The sequence below is a fragment of the Apaloderma vittatum genome, unplaced genomic scaffold, assembly GCF_000703405.1.
Source record: "Apaloderma vittatum isolate BGI_N311 unplaced genomic scaffold, ASM70340v1 scaffold14919, whole genome shotgun sequence".
Taxonomy (NCBI): Eukaryota; Metazoa; Chordata; class Aves; order Trogoniformes; family Trogonidae; genus Apaloderma; species Apaloderma vittatum.
In genome coordinates, this window is record NW_009735949.1 from 53,832 (window position 1) to 72,422 (window position 18,591).

At 38.6% G+C, this 18,591-nt stretch overlaps 1 protein-coding gene across 1 annotated transcript in view; it reads right to left on the reverse strand.

Moving 5' to 3' along the window:
* The window catches only part of ANKFN1 (ankyrin-repeat and fibronectin type III domain containing 1), a 52,082-nt gene extending 33,884 nt beyond the window's left edge, over positions 1–18,198 (reverse strand). The window contains 6 exon segments of the mRNA XM_009876798.1: positions 3,036–3,149; positions 4,504–4,698; positions 9,158–9,368; positions 14,810–15,011; positions 15,405–15,594; positions 18,186–18,198. Of these exon segments, the coding sequence (XP_009875100.1) occupies positions 3,036–3,149; positions 4,504–4,698; positions 9,158–9,368; positions 14,810–15,011; positions 15,405–15,594; positions 18,186–18,198 (925 nt within the window).
* Between the last annotated feature and the right edge of the window lie 393 nt (positions 18,199–18,591).

Below are 18,591 nucleotides of genomic sequence, written 5' to 3' on the forward strand. Positions count from 1 at the left end.
ACTGGCAGGGGTGAGGTGTCTCTGGCTTTGAATCTTTCTCTAGCACAGAGCAGATTATTACTATAATTATTGATTTATGTCATGCCTGTCTGCTTCCAGCCTCAAAACACTTTACTAAGTTACAATATACATAGGAATCATTTCACATCAGCCACCACCGCGCTGTAGCCTTCTCTGGAGGGAAGCTGAAGGGAGCCATTAGGATGGTGCCTGCAACATTAAACAACAATCCAGGAGAGGAAGTAAAGAATACTCTGGCTCCTTAAAGCAATGGCTCAACAGAATGCAGTCACTGAACTGCCATCCAGCTGGGACACCAAAGTCAATACCCGTTCACCGTGTGTGGTTAAAATTAAATCTCCTAATGAAGTGAGATGGTTTTAGTGGTTAGAGAGTGAGTGCAAAGTATTATTCTCCTGTATTATTATTTGTAAGTTATACAGCTAACAAGGGAAAAGATCCCATACAGGAAAAGAGCAGTCAGATAGTGTTCCAAACCTAGTTTCTAAACGACATTTGGGCAAACAAAGCTTTGGAAAAAATCTGTTTAAGAAAAAAAGATGACACAGGAAAAAGGAATTGGCAGCTTCTCATTGTTTTTAGGGAACTAAACTAAACAGAAGTGATGCCAGTTTTTATCCCCTATAGTTCAGGTCCAGAGAAAAGAACATTATTAGCTTCTGTTAAGGAGCAGGTATTCCCTGAACACTGCTGCAAATGCTCCTGAATTTTAATTTGCTTAGAAAAAGAAATTGTAAAGTATTGAGGTGGAAAAACATAACCTAACAGCTTATTTTTGTCCCTGAATTACCAAAATGCTTAGATGGTTTTCTGGATAGGAGGTTTATATATCTAATTAAAGATCCTCGCACAATGTTATCAAGCTCTCCTTTCAGGGCCAGTAATTGCTAGCTGGTTCTAATCATTCTTGCAAGTCATCATTTGAAAGGTTCATTTTATGACCCCTCAAACTAGCACAAAGAATTTCACTCCATAATGTAATAAACAATTCTACAACCAGTGCTTAATTAATTCCCGAAAGTCACCAAAAGGAGCTATTAATGATCTTTCTTTTTATCTAACCATAAATATGCAAGTCTCCTGGGATAAAGGATTTAAAAAGAACATTCTGGCAAAACTAACTGTCAACTTGATACAGCATAAAATCATCATCAGTGAGGGTAATTCAAAATGCGACGGCAATGCTACTTAGTCTGATTAGAGAGTTAGGTCAGGTTGGATCAAATTTCCCTGAATGTTGTGCTGTTTCTCTGGCTGTTGTGCTTACCAAAAAGAGGACAGAATTGACAGTGCAAACCAGATTCAACCCAAATGAATGCACGAGGGAAAAATAATACAACCTTTAGAAAATTATTTTTAGTTTCAGTTCTGTCTGGGAATTTGCTTTACTGTGAAAATATCAACAATCATTACAACTAGAGTGTGGACAATATTTCAAAGTTGTTTAAAATATAAGTATTACAAAGACGGTTGATACTTTCAAGAAAATTTAAGTGTTTTGGGAGCCCAAGTATTGTTTTCACAAGTAAATCAGGCAGTAGGAAGTCCTTAAATGAAATTTAGTTTCCTGGCAACCCAATCCATTGCTGGAAATTAGATTTAGGCTTCTAAAGGGCTTTGATGGTTTTGAAAATCACACTTACTGCAGCACTGCATAGATGTCAAGGTGTAATACCGTAATATACTCTTTTACTGAGGCTATCAGGAGTGGAAGCACTCTGATGGCTCTAGTGATGTCTAGGTTGGTTTATTTTCTTACACCGTAAAAAAAAATAATTAACTGGGCATAGCCAGTGATGGCTGGAATCTCTGACCAGAAGCAGGGGAAGAAAGGAAAGAGAGAATCTGCATTTTCCAACATCAAGTCATGCAGTTCTTGGGTGCTTGTGCTTGATGCCAGTGAAGCCTGGCATGTCCCGTCTTTAGAAGCTCCACGGGCCCTTGACGGGTTGAGGCTCTCTGAATCTCTCCTGTTGAAGCACACTCACACATGGAAACGTAAAATACACTGCCTCACAACAGAGCCTTTGTGGTTCTAGCTATGTGTATGGAAATCCAAGGTTCAAGTACCTCTCAATTGAGTTTTTAATTACTAATATGAAGAAACAAACACATCAGGAAGCATCAAGACAGACACAATGGGAGATAACTAAGAGGACTTTCAGACTCCCCTTTCCTTGACTCCTCTGGGCTGGGCAAAAGCAGCCTCAGATCTGCAGAGCAGTGCTTTTCAGTCCCTTGACCTGGGGAAGGACTCAGGCTACCACTGAAAGCTGGAGGCTGTAGATTGCTGCACTTAACACTGAAGAACTTACTGTTCCAAACAGTTTAGAAAACCTGGAAGGTCCTTTAAACAGGAAATTTTAAAATTTCTCATTTTTGTTCTAATCCTCAACAGAACATTTTTGTTGTTGCTGTTGCAATTTCCTGTGGAACAGAAATTCAGTTTTAAAACCATTTCTACTTGACAGTGCTATTCAGCTGGAAGCATTTTCCTATTCATTCCACAACTGACTGGTGCCACCCCAAATGCTCTTCCAAGAATGATGTGGCAGCCCTGGAATAGCTAATTAGTTGGGCTGTATGATGCCTCTGCCAAAAGTTTCAGCTGCCAGAGGCATTCCTTTAAGGAATGGTGGTGTGGGTTTGGCATTTACAAGGATACGCATGGTTTCAGGAGCCCACAGGCACCAAAAGTTAACTTGTGTTTTATAACTGCTCATCTCAACCCAGTCATTGAACTGATGTTCTAACCACAGGGAGTCAAGCAAACTTCTTCAAAGCACTGATGGAGAAATCTTTTGGTTAATTTATTTTTCTTCTTTTTTTTATTAAAATTTTGTCTTTGGGGAATGTTCTAAGAAAATTCCACTTCTACAGCTATTAACTGGAAAAACAATTAAATTCAAATATTACTAGCACCACAATATCTCTTGCAGATAAATACCTTTGTCACTTAGCCCTCAAATTTTTGTAGATTGTTAAGGTAAATGAAAGATGTCTAAATCCAGTACCTTTATACTTGGTCACCACAGCTGAGTTGACACTCGGAGGTTCTTGGAAGGTGACAGTGAGTGATGTACTGCTTGTTACCATGAGACAGACATTGGTTGGCGCCTCAGGGGCTCCTGGGAGAGAAGAGAAAACATCAGCTCTTCAGCACAACAAATCCTATTCAAACAATGTTTCTGAGTCTTCAAAGAACCCACTGAAAATCACCCTGCAATTGTGAGCTTTGGGTTGTAGGTGTTTGTGTTCTCTGCCTTTTGAGCATTTTAATTAGTGCCCCTGCTAACAATATCCTGCAGACACCATTTGTTTCTATCATGGTTTTTGGCTCCTTTCGGTTAAAAATATCTTCTTGCATATACGTAACCCAATAAAACAGATTCATGCTAATTATGTCAATGAAAAGCCCCTATAAATCTCTTGGGGTCAGTAGGAGGAAAGAGAAAGGACAAAACCACAAAGACCTAATTAAACCTTTATGGTTTCACTAACAAACTCAAATTTATCAAATAACAGAAAACATTTTTGCATTATTGAGCTTCAGAAATTGCAAATTCCACAAATGTTTCAGTGTAGGAGTTCCAAAAATACAGTTGTCAGATGAGGTCTAACATTTTCTCCTTTTCTTTAAAAAAAACCACCAAAACAGTCTTAGTTCACAGGATATCAATCAGACTCAATTCAGAAGTAAAAACAAAAATGTCATGACTTACTACTGGGATTGATTTTAAAAATTATTGTATTAACTTACACTGTATTTAGTATCTAATACAAGAAGCACTACATTTGTCTTGAACAAGTAATCTTAGAATACAATAAATTTGAGAAAATTATTTGTAAGTACATTTATATATATAAGATTGTTGTAAAAATTTTAATGGCAATCTGTGACTATGCTGATAAAATGTTATATCTGGATGCCAAAATTAAGTCTTCACAATTGTTAGATTTAGAATGAAATTTCATTGTTTGCTCAAATGTTTAGAACAACTCCATTCTTCTAGAACAGAATACAATTTTTTTTTAAAAGAACAATCAAATTACAACAGAAAAAGTGGCTGAAGTCCCCATCTGTCTTCCTTCCTATTCATATATTCTTTCTAATCATCCTGTTTTAAATTCTGAGCACACTAAATGAGATCCAGGACTAAATGTGACAAGAAACAAGCAGGGCAGAAGATCCGGAACCAAGATTTTTGAGGTCTCATCAGTTTTATGCAGCCCACTCGTAAAGGAGCCGTGTGCTTGTTGCTCTCAGATATTTGGTCCTTTATTGTTCTAACATCAATTTCCTTCTCATCCTTGGGAAGGTCACTTGGTCGTACGCCTCCTTTTCCCACCCTAACGTTCATCTGCTCCCCAGCAGTGCTGTCAGGCTCACTTAGTGCGAACATTTTTGCCCAACCAAAGCAGAGCGTTCTCAGTATTGGAGTTCTCGTCTTCGAGTTTTGCCAACTACTTCCTTCTACTTACTCGCATGCTCGTAGCCTGCCTTCATGCGCTTGTAGAGCCTGTATCTCCACTCCCAGGCTTTTAGTTGCTTCTCTTTTTCTGTGTTGTCTGTGCCAAAGCCTTCATTCATCACTTGTGCAGACAACTCAGTAACTCGCTGCTGTGCTTCCTGGACCAGCGTACTTAGATGCACTGACCTGCTCTCCATGTTAACAACTACCAAGAAAAGGGAAAAGTAGGTAAGCGCTGGGTGGACTTACGTGACAAAATTCTGGCCTTACACATTCCAGTATAACACATGTAAGGTCAAATCCTATCTTCCAATAGTTATCTTGTCATTAAGTGGATTAGAGCACTTAAGGATCTTGCCACTTAATTGGGATTAACAACATGAATAAATAGAGTAAATTTTATCTTCCAATGTTTTTCATATGCTTAAAAATGTCTTAATTAGGCTGAAATTGCATATATGTTTTAACTTGGTGGAATATTAAAACCAAATTAAAGTAATAAAGCATTTGGTTTCTGTCCAACCCCTACATTGCCATAGTGTCATAAGCTTTCATAGAAAAAAAAAGAAGGCTGTACTGGCTATAAACACATACAATATATAAAACTGTACAAGCAAAGAAAGATCTAATCGGCAAATTTAAGAATGAAAATTGTGTGCCTAAGCGCCAAGCCTTTAAAGGTTTTCTTTGTGCCACAGCTTTGCCCATGTTAGTCCTCTGACAGACTTCAGATAGTGAGAAGCTTGATGCATGAAGATTTTGGTTTTCTCCAGCTCTCAGTATAGTTTTAATTTGATGTTTAGTAGTTCAGATTGCCTGTATGATCTACTGCATGCTACATAAAGGTGAAACTAAAGATCGCATAGGTTACAAATCAAAACAGGTTGGATTTTAGTCCGAGACTACCCTAAACCATCCCTTTGACTATACAGTGAAATGTGGTGAAACAAACCCTATTTTCAGAAATGCTCTTAGCTTGAAATTGTTCCAACTATTTGCAGTTTAGAAAACAGGACTTGTAAAAATTTTTAATCTGAAAAGAAATGCGACCTCTGATCTGATGTTCAATATGCAGGAAACAGTGAGAGAGAAGGAATTCTGAAGTCATAGAAAATAACTTTCCTCTGGTGCCTGCTATTTTGGCAGAAGAGCTCTGAAAGAATCTAAATTTGAAAGGCTCCTGTTTACCAAAAAGGCTTCCCTAGCACAAGCAGCTGCTCTTAGCAGTGTTGGTGAGCTGCTGCGTAGGGCCAGCCAGGCTCTCGGTTTCCCTAAAGTGTTCAAAGGAACAGCATGGATCTTGCACAGGGTGCACCGATCCTTCACTTCCATAAGGCAGGAGCAGTAGACACCTCTGAAAAATCAAACCGTACCATGTGAGGACTCTGAAAGGCTTTTGACATCAAAGCATCACAGGAATGAAGTTATCTGTGCGTGTGAACATGCTATTCCTAAACTGGAACCATAGGATTATGAGACAAATCAGATTGGAAAAGACCTTCTCTGGTCCAACCGTCTTATTCAAAACAGGGTCACCTATGAAGTTGCACCAAGCTACTGGGGGCGTTGCCTGGTCTGATCTTGAAAACTTTCCAGGACAGAGGCTTTACAACAACTCTAGGCAATCTGTTCCCCTGCTTTACTATCCTTACAGAGAAAAAGGTATTCTCTGTTTCCAGACGTTTTAACTTTTGCCCCCTGTCTCTCCTAAAAATATTACAATCGAAGTTCAGTGGAGTCTAAGAAAAATGCTACATGCTAATGTGAAAAGTGCCATTTTATCTTTAAAGCCGCAGCAGAAGAGTAAAGAATTACTCAACACCTCTGACATCCCAAGGGCTGTTTGTGAAAAATGTTTGTCTCTAAGACTTTGCTTTCAGAAGCTGGCTTGAAGCCACGCTTCTTGAAGTTTGACTGTTCTTCATATGGACATCAGAGCCATATGGCCAGGCTAACTGGAATCTGCTGGTATCCTCAGAACTGCCTGTTTACTGGGAGGCCAGAGGTGATAGGGTTTCCTGGATCCCTGCCTACAATAAGCATGCAACACATCTGATAGCACAACAGGACCGAGGAAGGAGATTTTACGTGCCAGAACTTCAGGTGATTGCGAATTGGCACTGGTTCAAGTTCTCAGTAAGGATCTGGCTCTGTTTAATCAAGATTCTGATCCACAATCGTCAGGTCTTGGAAACGTGTCCAATCAGCCACTGGAAATTTTAATCTTATTTTAATTTGAGTTCACATGAACAAGCCAAGAGAAACCATGAGTATATGATGAATAAGAGTAATTGAAACGATAACACAGTGGACTTGGCCTCCTCCCCAACTAAATTAATATTTTAAATGCTGTACTCTCTGATCTTAGTTACTTTGTGTTTAGGAGGTGTTGGGTCCCTGTTAAGATTTATACAGTCTGATCTCCATGAGGAAATGAAGATCATAGTTTTATTTTCTGTTGGTTTATCTGCTGCTGTTTCTATTCCAGGTAGAAATCTTGGTGATACGAATGGAAGGTATTTGTCCTCCAGATACTTTTTTCTACAGCATTAGGTTAGAGGCTACAATGAGATTTCAGCTGGATCACTACAGCTAATGTAGTGGAAAGAGCAAGAGTTTTCTCTGCAGGAAGCCTTCTGTGTACACTTGGAATGGGCAATTCCTCTACTTTGCTGTCGCCCAGATATTTGCATCTGTCCTATACAGTTCCAATCAGACTAAGAGATGTTTGTGTCCTGTCCCAAAATTGGCACCAGTCAGGCTTTTACCTTGAAACTTCCTCCCCTCCCACTCAGTCTGGGGAAGTCTTGCTCAACTGTCCACCAGAAAGCAATGAAAATGCCCTTTCTGGGTGCTGGATCACCTTCCTGCAGCCCTGAGATCATACACACACCGTGGATTCCGTTCTAAAGGGGTTAGTTAACTACTGAAAGCAGAGCAGAAAGTAAGTAGAAAGTGACTATCAATTCCACAAGGATGAAGCCACATACAGAGACACTGTGCATCCTTGTTTTGAGTGCTGAAAATAACTTTTTGCATTTTGCTCTGAAGTAGCAATTGTAAATCCTTAAGGTAAAAAACCAACCAACCGAACAATTGTATGCTTTTTATTGAGAATGCTTCATCCATTATTTCAATCAGAAATACTAAAAATCAAGATAAGTGAAGTGGAAATTTGGTGGGTATATTTTGAAATGGAAATGAGGTGGTTATATATTCATATTCTCTGTGTTCATAGGCATGTTTGCATTAATTACAGGAAATGAATACTAATTTATGATTGCCCCTGCTCGCCATCAGACTGCATTTATTTACAGATGAGGTCAATGAAAAATTAGTTTAGTCTTTTTTACTGCTGTTTAGAACACTCAGGACTGTGTTTTCCTCTAGATTTGTCATGGTTAATGAATGTTGCTTCAGCAGTCAATCATGTACTCTAAATGCTGTCACACTTTTTTTTAAAGCCTCAGTCATGAACCATGACAGAAAAATAAACAAATAAATATAAAACTAAAAAACTCTTTTCACTGAGCAGCTACACTATGCAAAAATCTCCAGGGAAGGTTAAAGGAGGCCAGAATAAATGATAATATAAGTGCTGTGGACATAGAAAAGCAATAAAGGTGTACCAACACTGAGGGTCTGGCAAAAAAACTCAGCACACACACGCACATGCACACACACTCTCCAGTGAAAAAACTGGCAATGTTAGTAGCCTCAAGGTGCAATTTCCTGGAGCACGGAGATTGACATGCCAGCACTAAATGTTGTTAATTTAACTAACTTCAAATTAATGGCAGAGTCTGCAGTGGCCGAACCCCTCAAACACAGTCTCATTATAGCCTTGCTGGGAATGTCCTAAATATAGGCATTGACAGTTTAAAACAAATTCACATACATTGGTGTATTTTTAGACACAAGTAAGGCGTCAGAGTTTGTGTCATAGTATATGGTTGATTAATTGGGTTGGTAAGTCACCCTCCAACCCACAAATTGTGCATAAAAGTGTCCGTGAAGGAATACAAAGGAGTTTTATAACTACAATGCTTAGTTATAAGCAATATTGGTATTCCAGTAAAGTCAGAAAGTCTGTATTGTGTTTGGATTTTCTATAGTTCTGAAGAACTTTGAAATTCTCATTTAAATGGGCTTTCAGGCCATTTGAAGCCTGTGGGTAATGGAAATGATAGATTTCAACACAACCTGTCTTGTGAAGGCAGAACAGCCAAAATCCAAAGGATAATCAAAATAAAAAAAATCTAGACAACCCATTGTCTTTTCATTTTTGATGACAAACTCCCTATTTCAGACCATGATCTTTAAATCACTCAGTTTCTGTTTCCATATCTTTTAAAGATTTTTTTGTTATCATTATTCATAGTAACTCATCTTCCCCAGTGTTAATCACACTAGAAGCTCAACCTGCTTTGTCAGTGGGTATATCTGACATAGAGAACAAAAAAGATCTACTAAGCAAACATTCAACGAGCAGATATTGCTGCAAAAGTCCTCCAGCACTATGTACTATTGCTGGTATTATCTTCTTTATGATAAAATCAGTCCATTTTTGTGTGTAATGTAATTAATTTTTCAAAACAGCAGCAAACTTAATCTCCTACAGGCAATTATCTAAGTCAATTCCATTTCTGTTTTTTTTTACTTACAGTGTGGGCTTTCCTTTGCCCCAACGTGTAGAAGGGTCCTAGCAATCGGGACGTTGTTTGTCAAAATGGCAATATCCAAAGGAGTTAGTCCCTCACTGTTTGGTGTGTTCAGGTCCAGCTCCTCCAGTGTGTATTGATAAAGAAGAATCTGAACAGCATCCAGATCTTGCTGTTCTACGGCCTCAAACATTGCTTCATTGCACTGGAAATTCTGTGTATCAATAAAAACAGAAATATAGTAAAATTTTTCAAATTTCAATGTTTCAAAAATAAATTGAGAAAAATTGTGCTTTGCGACATTGCTATAAAATTTTGATCCCCAGCATAGCTTCAGCTAGAAATATGGAAATTGTTTGGGGAAAAACTGTGCTTGGTCTGGCCTCTGGGCTTGTGTGCTTGAACTTGCTTCAAGTCTGTGGGAAGATTCAAGTGAGATTCAAATCCATACAAAACCTGTACTTAGACATCTGTCCTGTAGTCAAAGTATATATGAGCAGTATTACATGTTTTCAGTGTGAAACTGGATGAAAGTCTATGATTTTGGCCAAGTCTTGGACTACCAATTTTTAAAAACTCAAAATTTAAAGAAAAATCTACAAATTCAGGTGATCAAAATCCAAATCAAATGTTATTCTGAAGAAAAATCTTCACAGTTTCAGTGTAAACTAGTAATAGGTACTGTTCATTCAAAGACTTCAGTCATTTCTACATGCTCATATTTTTGCATCTAACCTGTGATTAGAAACAGCTTTGAAATGTGTAGCCCTTAAATAAAGAAGTAGAACTGAGCCTGCAAAAAATGACTGTCCAGTGTGTCAAGAAAGGGATGTGTCTGAAAAGCAGAGAACACAAGTGGCCGGAACCAAGAACATACATGGCACCGACTCTCAGGCAGGGAGAACCTTTTCCTCACCAATGCCCAGGAGATAAAAGCATGGTACAATACCAAGAAATCTGTTGTTTCTTAACTGAGCTGAGAAAAAGCAGGTGCAGGAAAGTAGCAAGGCCCGCAGGTTTCTGTTATGAGAACATCTTTCTGGAGCCCACAGTAATGACACGTTATTTGCCAAGATTCTTTAAATTCTCTCCCAGTGTCCCATTGCCATAATTACCCAATAATTTCTTTTCCTCTAAGAAGGAATTAGTAGGAACAAGAGGCCCAGTCTAGCAAGGAGAGCTCAGCATATGGTCACACAAAGGAACCAAGATCTGCGGAGACGCGCTGTGCTGACGGGCGCACTAAGGAAATGCATTCATAAGAGAGCAAGAGATCTAACGTACATGACACAATCTCGCTTGCTGTGTCCTGAATCCCACATGGAGGAAACACAGAGAAAATTCTTATATAATAATGTATTCTTTATGATGTGAAACAAATATTGAATTGAAACCGGTTTCTACTGTGATTAGAAATTTACATTTCAGCCACACCAAAACTTCATGTTCTTTTTTGTATGGATGTGGTTTTATTTGGCATATCCCTTTCCAAGCTTTGCTCTCAGTGAAACCACGCTGTCTGGAAGAGCACTCATCTGCTGGAACATCTTTGTCTCCTGCTAAAACACATGGACTAATGGCTTGCAAGTAGTTATAAAACCAAAGTCCACAGCTACACTTTGGAATTTGATCAGCTCTGCAAGTTTTTTTCATTTGTGCTTGAAGTTAAAAGTGTCTCAGGCCTGACAGAGATGATCTGGTCTATAGTTCTGCATGTGAAGTATTAATATCATGCTAAGAAATTGCAACAATGATGTTATCTTAAAGTTTTAATATGGACCCCAACTATGCTGGCTCTTAGGGATCAGCAGAACAAGAAGACAGATGGATCTACAATGACCTTTACCCAAAATTGTCAATGTAGAGAAATGACATTATTACATTAGTTGAAACAAATCTAGGAGGTTAGTACCAACTCGAGTATCTACTTTTTAGACACTTAAGAACAAAAGATAGCTCAAGCTGGAGAAATATTTCTTCAGAATAAAAGACACTACTTTAAAAAGTGCTTCATCAAAATGGGTCTCTGTCAAATTCTTGTTTTCAGATTCTTCCCTAGATTGTTAGATTCAGGTTTCATTTCACTATCAGATACTTAAATCATACTTCAGTGTTAGGTGTAAGAAAAAGAAAACGGAACAGTTGAACGGTAAGCAGCTAAATTTGTCATTCTTTAACCACTGCTCTGTTCAGGGCAAAAAATTGTCTTTAAGGACATATACTGTCATTAGAAAGTGCACATCTCCAGAAAGTTTTAGAAGAGACCAGCATGTATTTCTCTTATCATAAGGTAAAACTTAAAAAAGACAGAAATTTTTACTGCAATGCAGCAGTATTTCTTTTCATTCCAGTAGCTCCACATATCTGCTGTCTTGTTTATATAACACCTTAGCACCCTGAAATCAGAGATTTTACTTTTATTCTGGCATTTTGCCCCTACCTTAAAGGGATGAAGTGCTCTGGCTACAAATTAAAATAATTTTAATTAATTTTAATAATAATTACAGAATATTTTTATTAACGGTATGATTCTGATACATGCTATATGTCAGCAGTCCCCACTCAAGTCAACGCTGTGAATTTAAGAGCCGTTTGTCACTGCACGATGTACTCAAAATTAATGTCAATATATCATTGATGTTTCACCTAAAGACAGGAAAAAACAAAGCTGTGGTCCTTCACTCTTTGAAACTTCATTATTGTGAATATAGAACTGTGAACTGATAGACTGCTTTCTCATATGAACTATTAGACATGTGAATATTTGCCAATTGTCCAAAATTACATATCAACATTCTAAAAAGCATTAATTTTATCACAGCTTACACCCATATTATTTTTTTCCCTACTGATTTTGGAACTTGCTGTGTATTATTGTTTATGGAAACAAATGGTAATTATGCTTCAGAAGGATCTGTATTTTAATCCAATCAGAAAACAAGCAAAATCATATTATTCTTGTAACTGATCACCGCTTGGAAAGTCTGTTTAACAGTAAATTCATAAAGAGCTTACTACCAAGGGAGTTGGTTGAGGTAAACTGAACAACTACATTAGTTTCCATTTCTTTCAGTCAACATCATTTTAGGGAATGTTCGCTACAAGTCCGAGAGCAGAACAAAAAGGTTCAGCTGATGATATTACTCAATGACAGGCTTGTGGTGCACACTTGGAGAGGAAATTATGTGTTTCTCGGTTCACATTTCCACTTCTGTGGCACTGGGCACGTCGTACATGGTTTTCCCCTTTGGGATCAGAACAGTAATTCTCTTTTAATTGACTCGATGTATGTGCATAAAAGTTAAATGAGTTAGCATTTGTAGAGTGACACCCTAAGTGCTCAATACCATTATTCACCTTTAATTCCAATTTTGTTTGAAAATCAATAAATCTTGTACCACAGCTCAGGAGTTTCTTGTGTTATACAAAACAGAAAAAAATCCCTCTTACATCATCATCATCATCGTCATCATCATAAAGATTACTAACTTCAGGACTACAGCTGAAATTAACCCAATGATATCACTGACAAATCGTTTGGTCCTTTTCAAATACGTAGAGAGACACACACTTTAACGCAGATTTTACCTACCTGAATCATTATTGTAAAATTATTTTGAAAACTTTGATTTGAAATGTTCTTTTTCAATTCAGTCATCAAGATTTAGACCTGCCTAGTTGACTTTGAAATGCACCTTTGGATTTTTGCTTGCCAAATGAAATATCTAAAGTATTTGTGAAATTTTGGCCTTAAGTGAGTTGTTGAACAGAATCTAAGCGTATACTTAATTCCTCATAAATGTTCTTGCCAGCTAATCTGTTGGCAAGAATGTTTCACCAAAAACGGGGGAAAAAAATGAGCAAATTTCTATTTCTTCATTTCATTAGAAATCTGATTGAAGTTGCTCTGATTTAAACAAGAAACAGAGCATGAATTTTATAAGGTACTTCATCCAAACCAAACAATTATGAGACCAGATTGCAGACACTAGATTTTCCAAATGAACAATTTGGACACGCTCGATAGGCTGAAATATGCTGGCAAGTTTTGTAACTTTAGAGTGTAAATATATGGGAACTGTGACATGGCCTTTCTAACTGGGCGTGTACGTATCCCTCATCCACATAGCAGTGTGCATCTAACCACGCTGCATCGATTTCAGTCAAAAAAATATCCTGGTGAGACAGTAAAGGATCTATCACATTTTCAGCCATGCCAGTAAATTGCCCCATTTGGAAGTCTGCATTGAGCCCAGCTCTCCAAGTCCAGAAAAAACATTCTACACACCTGATAAACTTTTCCCCAACTATTTGTTTTCACACAGAAAACAAATATTCAGGAAGATTATATCACTTTCTCAAGAGGTTATCATATTCTATGTAAAAGACTCTGTAGCTCTGCAGTGTTCTTCCCACATCTGCAGCTCAGGGGGAAGAAATTCAAACAGGGGTGAGATGTAGCGTCTCCTGACCCACGTGCTCAGTTTCAGCCCAGCTGGTATTGTCACTGACGACCATTCTGATTTCTGCCTTCGCTTATGTTTACTAGATAACTTCCTTCTGCTCTGAAAAGACAAAGCCATTGAATTCAACGAGAAACTGGATCACACTTACAAGTGATCAGGTAAAGTTTAGGGGCAGTTTTTACCTTCCTTTTTCCTTGACTCAGTCCTGCAGCCTCTAATCATTAGCTAGACAGCTGTGCTATGTGATTAATTTATTTAGGTGTTACTCTGATGCACAAATGTATGTACTGAAAAGGACTACAGTATTGCTTTGCAGTAAGTAATAACCATGTTCCAGTAAGTGATTCAGCGCTGGAGTGTTTAGAAATGCAATCTTATGTAGCTTAATTAAAATGAAGTGCCCCTTTCAAGATATTTGCTCTAGGTTTGACTGAAAAAGTCCACTATGTGCTACTGGAGTTGGAAAAAACATTAAAGTAGTTTCTGCAGACTTGTTTTGATAAACATGAGTTCAAGAATAAAGCTATTTTGGGACATTGCTATGTCTGCAGCAAGACAACAATTTACTGAATGGAAAGTGTTGCACAGCAAGAGAGAATGGAAAGAAAACTCTTCATTAGCCAAATTTGAAAGAAAACAAATTCTAACAAATGTTCACTTTTCTGGAGACATGATCTTAGTCATTGACTTAGCTCCGTTGCACAGAAACTCAAGGATTAGAAAATGCATCAGCTAGCAACTTGGCCTGGAATATTTCCACCCGTTCACTGATGGTTTCCTTAGTATTTATTTCTAGGGAAAACTGTGAAAATGACAGGCAGAGTGGCTAGAATGGGATCCGAAGCCTTCTGAGTTCAGTGGGAGTCTGTTCACTGACTGTTGTGGGCACCATCTCAGTGCCCAGAGAGGTAATAAATACCCAGAGGTCCCTGTGCTCACTGGAGGTCAGCAGTGACACAAGCCGGCACTCCCGTGGCCGTGCAGTGGGTCAGGGGGAAATAAAGTTAGCACAGGCAAGTCTATGTCCCGTTAAACCACCATCCATCATAAACTGTAAGTCTGGGGAGAACACACAGCACTGGTCAGGGAACAGAAGAAGGGATGATAAAAATTGCACAGATGAGAAGCAAACAGACGAAGGAGATTAACGGGACAGTAAATTGGCAATTTGACAAATATCGGTAATTACCATTGACGTTTTATGGAGACTGAGCCGGTCAGATCGAGCTCTGAAATATGCTTCGTCAAATGATGTGTGGCTCCCCTTAAGCTTCTCTGACAGGTTCCGATACAACCGCTTTGCAGCGTTTGGAGAGGATGGCATGCTGTTCTTTTTAGTCTGGAGCAGACTTAAATTATGCATTTGCTGTGTCATTTTCAGCTAGTAGTTTCTGGAAGAAAAACAAGAGTTGTGTAACAAGGATCTGCTGTGCTAACATCACTGATCAGAACTGTGTAATTGAAATGCACGTTACAAGACTTCTATGGCAAATGGCACTTTCTGTACACTTTTTGAACACTCAGAAGCGTATTTTTGGGCTTTTTCAAAGGCAAATACTTTTTATGGAATTAGTCGCACAGATATTCATATGCTGCACAGTACTGACAGGTGCACTAGTAGGACACAGCACAGCTGTGAAAGAGTTAAACTCAGATTTTAGGAAGTCACAACAGCCCCAAAACCATTCAACACTGTATGTGTTCTTAATTATGGTTATGAAAGAATTTTGTACTTGAAAGTAATAATAAAGTATATATGCATGAAAGAGTTAAATTTGACTTACCAGCTTAGGCTGTCCAAGGCAAATCATGAACAAGGTGCTGGTAATTGTCCACTGTCTTCATTCCATGAATCACATTGGCTTTGCTGTCATTTTTGGTACAGCCTTTGGGCAGAATGAGCAAACCTCTTCCTTACACTGCATGAATGATCAGATATGAAAAGCTCATTACTAGCAATTACTGAAGTCCAAGCTAAGATCTCAAAGGAAAACAGTATTTAAAGCAAACAGTGATGTATCACAGGTGAAACGTTTCATTCCTTAAGTCCGTACTAGATACCTGTGGAGCTATAGGAATGATTAATATGTAAATCTCTTGCCTCCATGGTCAAAGATGCCGCATGACAGCTTGTTGTATCCCTTAAAACTGATCAGCAACACAGCGTGCAAGTAGAAAAAATAATTACTGACAGAGTAAACAAAGCTGCAATTGTAATTAATTTGCCATGGAGTATGAGCAAAATGACATAAATGCAGCCATCTTCAAGCAGTTAGTTAAATCAGTAAAAGGAAAAAAAAAGAATCACAGTCCTACACTCTGTCCAGTAACGCGTGTTGCATGTGATGTAGTATTTCTTCTTTCTTCAAGCAAGCTATCACCACAGCTGTCTGCAATCATAGCAACAAAAGCAGCAACCATGGGACATCTGCAGGATCATTTGAAAGCTCCCAGCCTGAACAGGTTACGTTTAAAAAAGGATATTAAATGAATAAGATAAACTCAATTTATCGATGTCTATGTTTCAGCTAAAACAGCATCTGTAATGTGTGCACTGAGAGCTTCCAAAATAGGAGAACAGTGGAAAAAAATATTTTTTTACTATAGGGGAAAAAAAATGCAAATGCTGGATCCCACAGAAACCCACAAAGATGCTACAAAGTCAGAATACGGAATAACCATACACAGCCTTAGAATTGTAAAAATAATGTAGGTGATAAACAACAATCTAGAAAATCGTTATCCTTCCTGGACAGTCCACTGGGTTACATTCATGTAACCAGAACACCTGTATAGTATCTGGCAATAGACAAGAGATTAAAACACACTAAATCTCAGGTCTGTCATTGCCAGTGGTCATTGATATCTAAAGAAAAGGCATTTTGAATTGTTTCTAAAGGGATATTAGAGCTACTGTTACAACCTGCTGGAAAAACCCACTGGCTTTATTAAGATATGGTGCTTCACTTTTGGAAAATGTTGGGAACATCCCAAAAGCTGGTGACCAGCCTAATTCTTCCACTCTTCAAAACTCATTTAAGGGTACTGCACCTCACACCAGACACTGTCCTCTTGCCGAAGTAGCTGAAGCTAAAATCTAGTGCCGGGCCTGACATTTCTATGTCACGGGACTTGAAATTGTTCTATACTTTTTTAATCAATCTGGATATGGCCCATTTCTTGAGAGGTTTTCTACATGCACGCATACCTAAGTGTGTGTGTGTGAGCAAACATGCATATGTACATATTCAAAGACATAACGAGTATCAAATGCAACCACCTGCATGTTTTGCTGCAGCAGAGAATTTAGAGAGAGCTCTGACAATATGCATAACATTCCTTCTATACCATGAAAATCACAGGCCACACATGTACAGGATTCCCTCTTCTCTTCTGCTGCTTCACCTGCCTGGGCGCGTTCCTGTGTGACCTGCTGTAGGTGATCCTGCTCTGGCAGGGGGCTGGATGAGATGATCTTTTGAGGTCCCTTCCAAACCCCAACATTCTGTGATTCTGTGATTACTCGGAAGGCTGCAGGACAGCTGACTGAGGTCACTGCTCCTTGCCAACAGGAGAAAGATTGGAAATCTTTCAAAAACCACCAAATACTTCTCTAACACTGAGATATTATCTTCGGGGGAGGGGGGGGGGATACTGAAAAACTAAAACATCTAAATTAGTTAAAATTAAAAGTAAGCATTAAAATTCCATTTTCAGGGCTGTGCTGAATAGGGGTGATTCTTCCAAGTCAAAATCCCTGGTTAAGATTTTTTGGTCCCCCATCAGTGGAACTCAGTTGTGAGGCAATTCTCTATTTCCAGCAGGTTTCAGTGGAAAAACCTGAAGTGAGTTTACTGAAACTAGCCTATTCTTAAATTTTCTAGCAATTTCTCATCGTGGGTCAATAGTCCCCATTCCCTGTTTTGCCTTCTCCCTTCAACTTGGTGGAAAGTAAATTTTTTGCAGTTGTCATTTCAACTTTCATAATACTTAGTACCCGAACATTATTTAGTAGAATACTACAAGAAAAGATGTTTTCTTGCCCAGGCTAGTCCTATAAGAGACAGTTAGTCTGTTTATATTCAGTATACATATTTATAATCTTCCTGTCACGTGAATATAAGTTCATTATTAGGATGTTCAAAGCTAGAAGACTTAAAATGACACTCAGTAGGGTAAGAGAAGTAATCATAGATTTACCAAATGATAAAGAATGAAATTAACTACTCAAAATGATGAATGAATTTGTGTAAGTAAGTGTGAGAGGCCCCTACATCTAGTTCTGGAAATGGAGAAGACTAAAAGACCTACAGAAAACAGAAACCTGGGTTTATTATAAATCACACGCAGACAGACCTGTTAGCTTGATCTCTTACAGAAACCTGCACGTTCCCAGCCTTTGATGATTCCATTAGACAGCTCAAAGATGCCAGCCTTTTTTTATTCCACTTGCCGGTATTTCACACTTACTAGTTGAACAGAGTATTTTGTTTGCTGAACTTACACTACTTAACTTATCATAGCAGATTTCATCCCATGTTTGATCACTCTAGAAGTTTACCTACCTGCAGCACACATTGTGCGCTGATTTCCCAGTTGCTAAAGGTGCATGTTTTTACGAAGATGTACAGTTAGGGGGTTGTTTCATTTAAAGAGGCCGCCCAAGCTGGTTGATTAACTGACACATTTACCAAAACACTTACCCTGTATTGTTCTCAGCCTTATACACTACAGGCAACTTTAGCCACAAGGCAGCACATTGCATTGGCCAGTAATCCCATTTAGCAAACGGTCTTTGTTTCTCCTGGATACTGGAAGCCTTTCTGGGATGAGGAAGGCTGTTCTCCTGCAGAGCATGAGGAGCTCCCAAAGCCGTCCTGTACAAAAATCTCAGGGTAGCTGGAGACGTTCATTTTCGTGTGCTCCATCATTAGGTGGCAGCATTCACCCAGCTCTTCCAAAGCCCGCCGT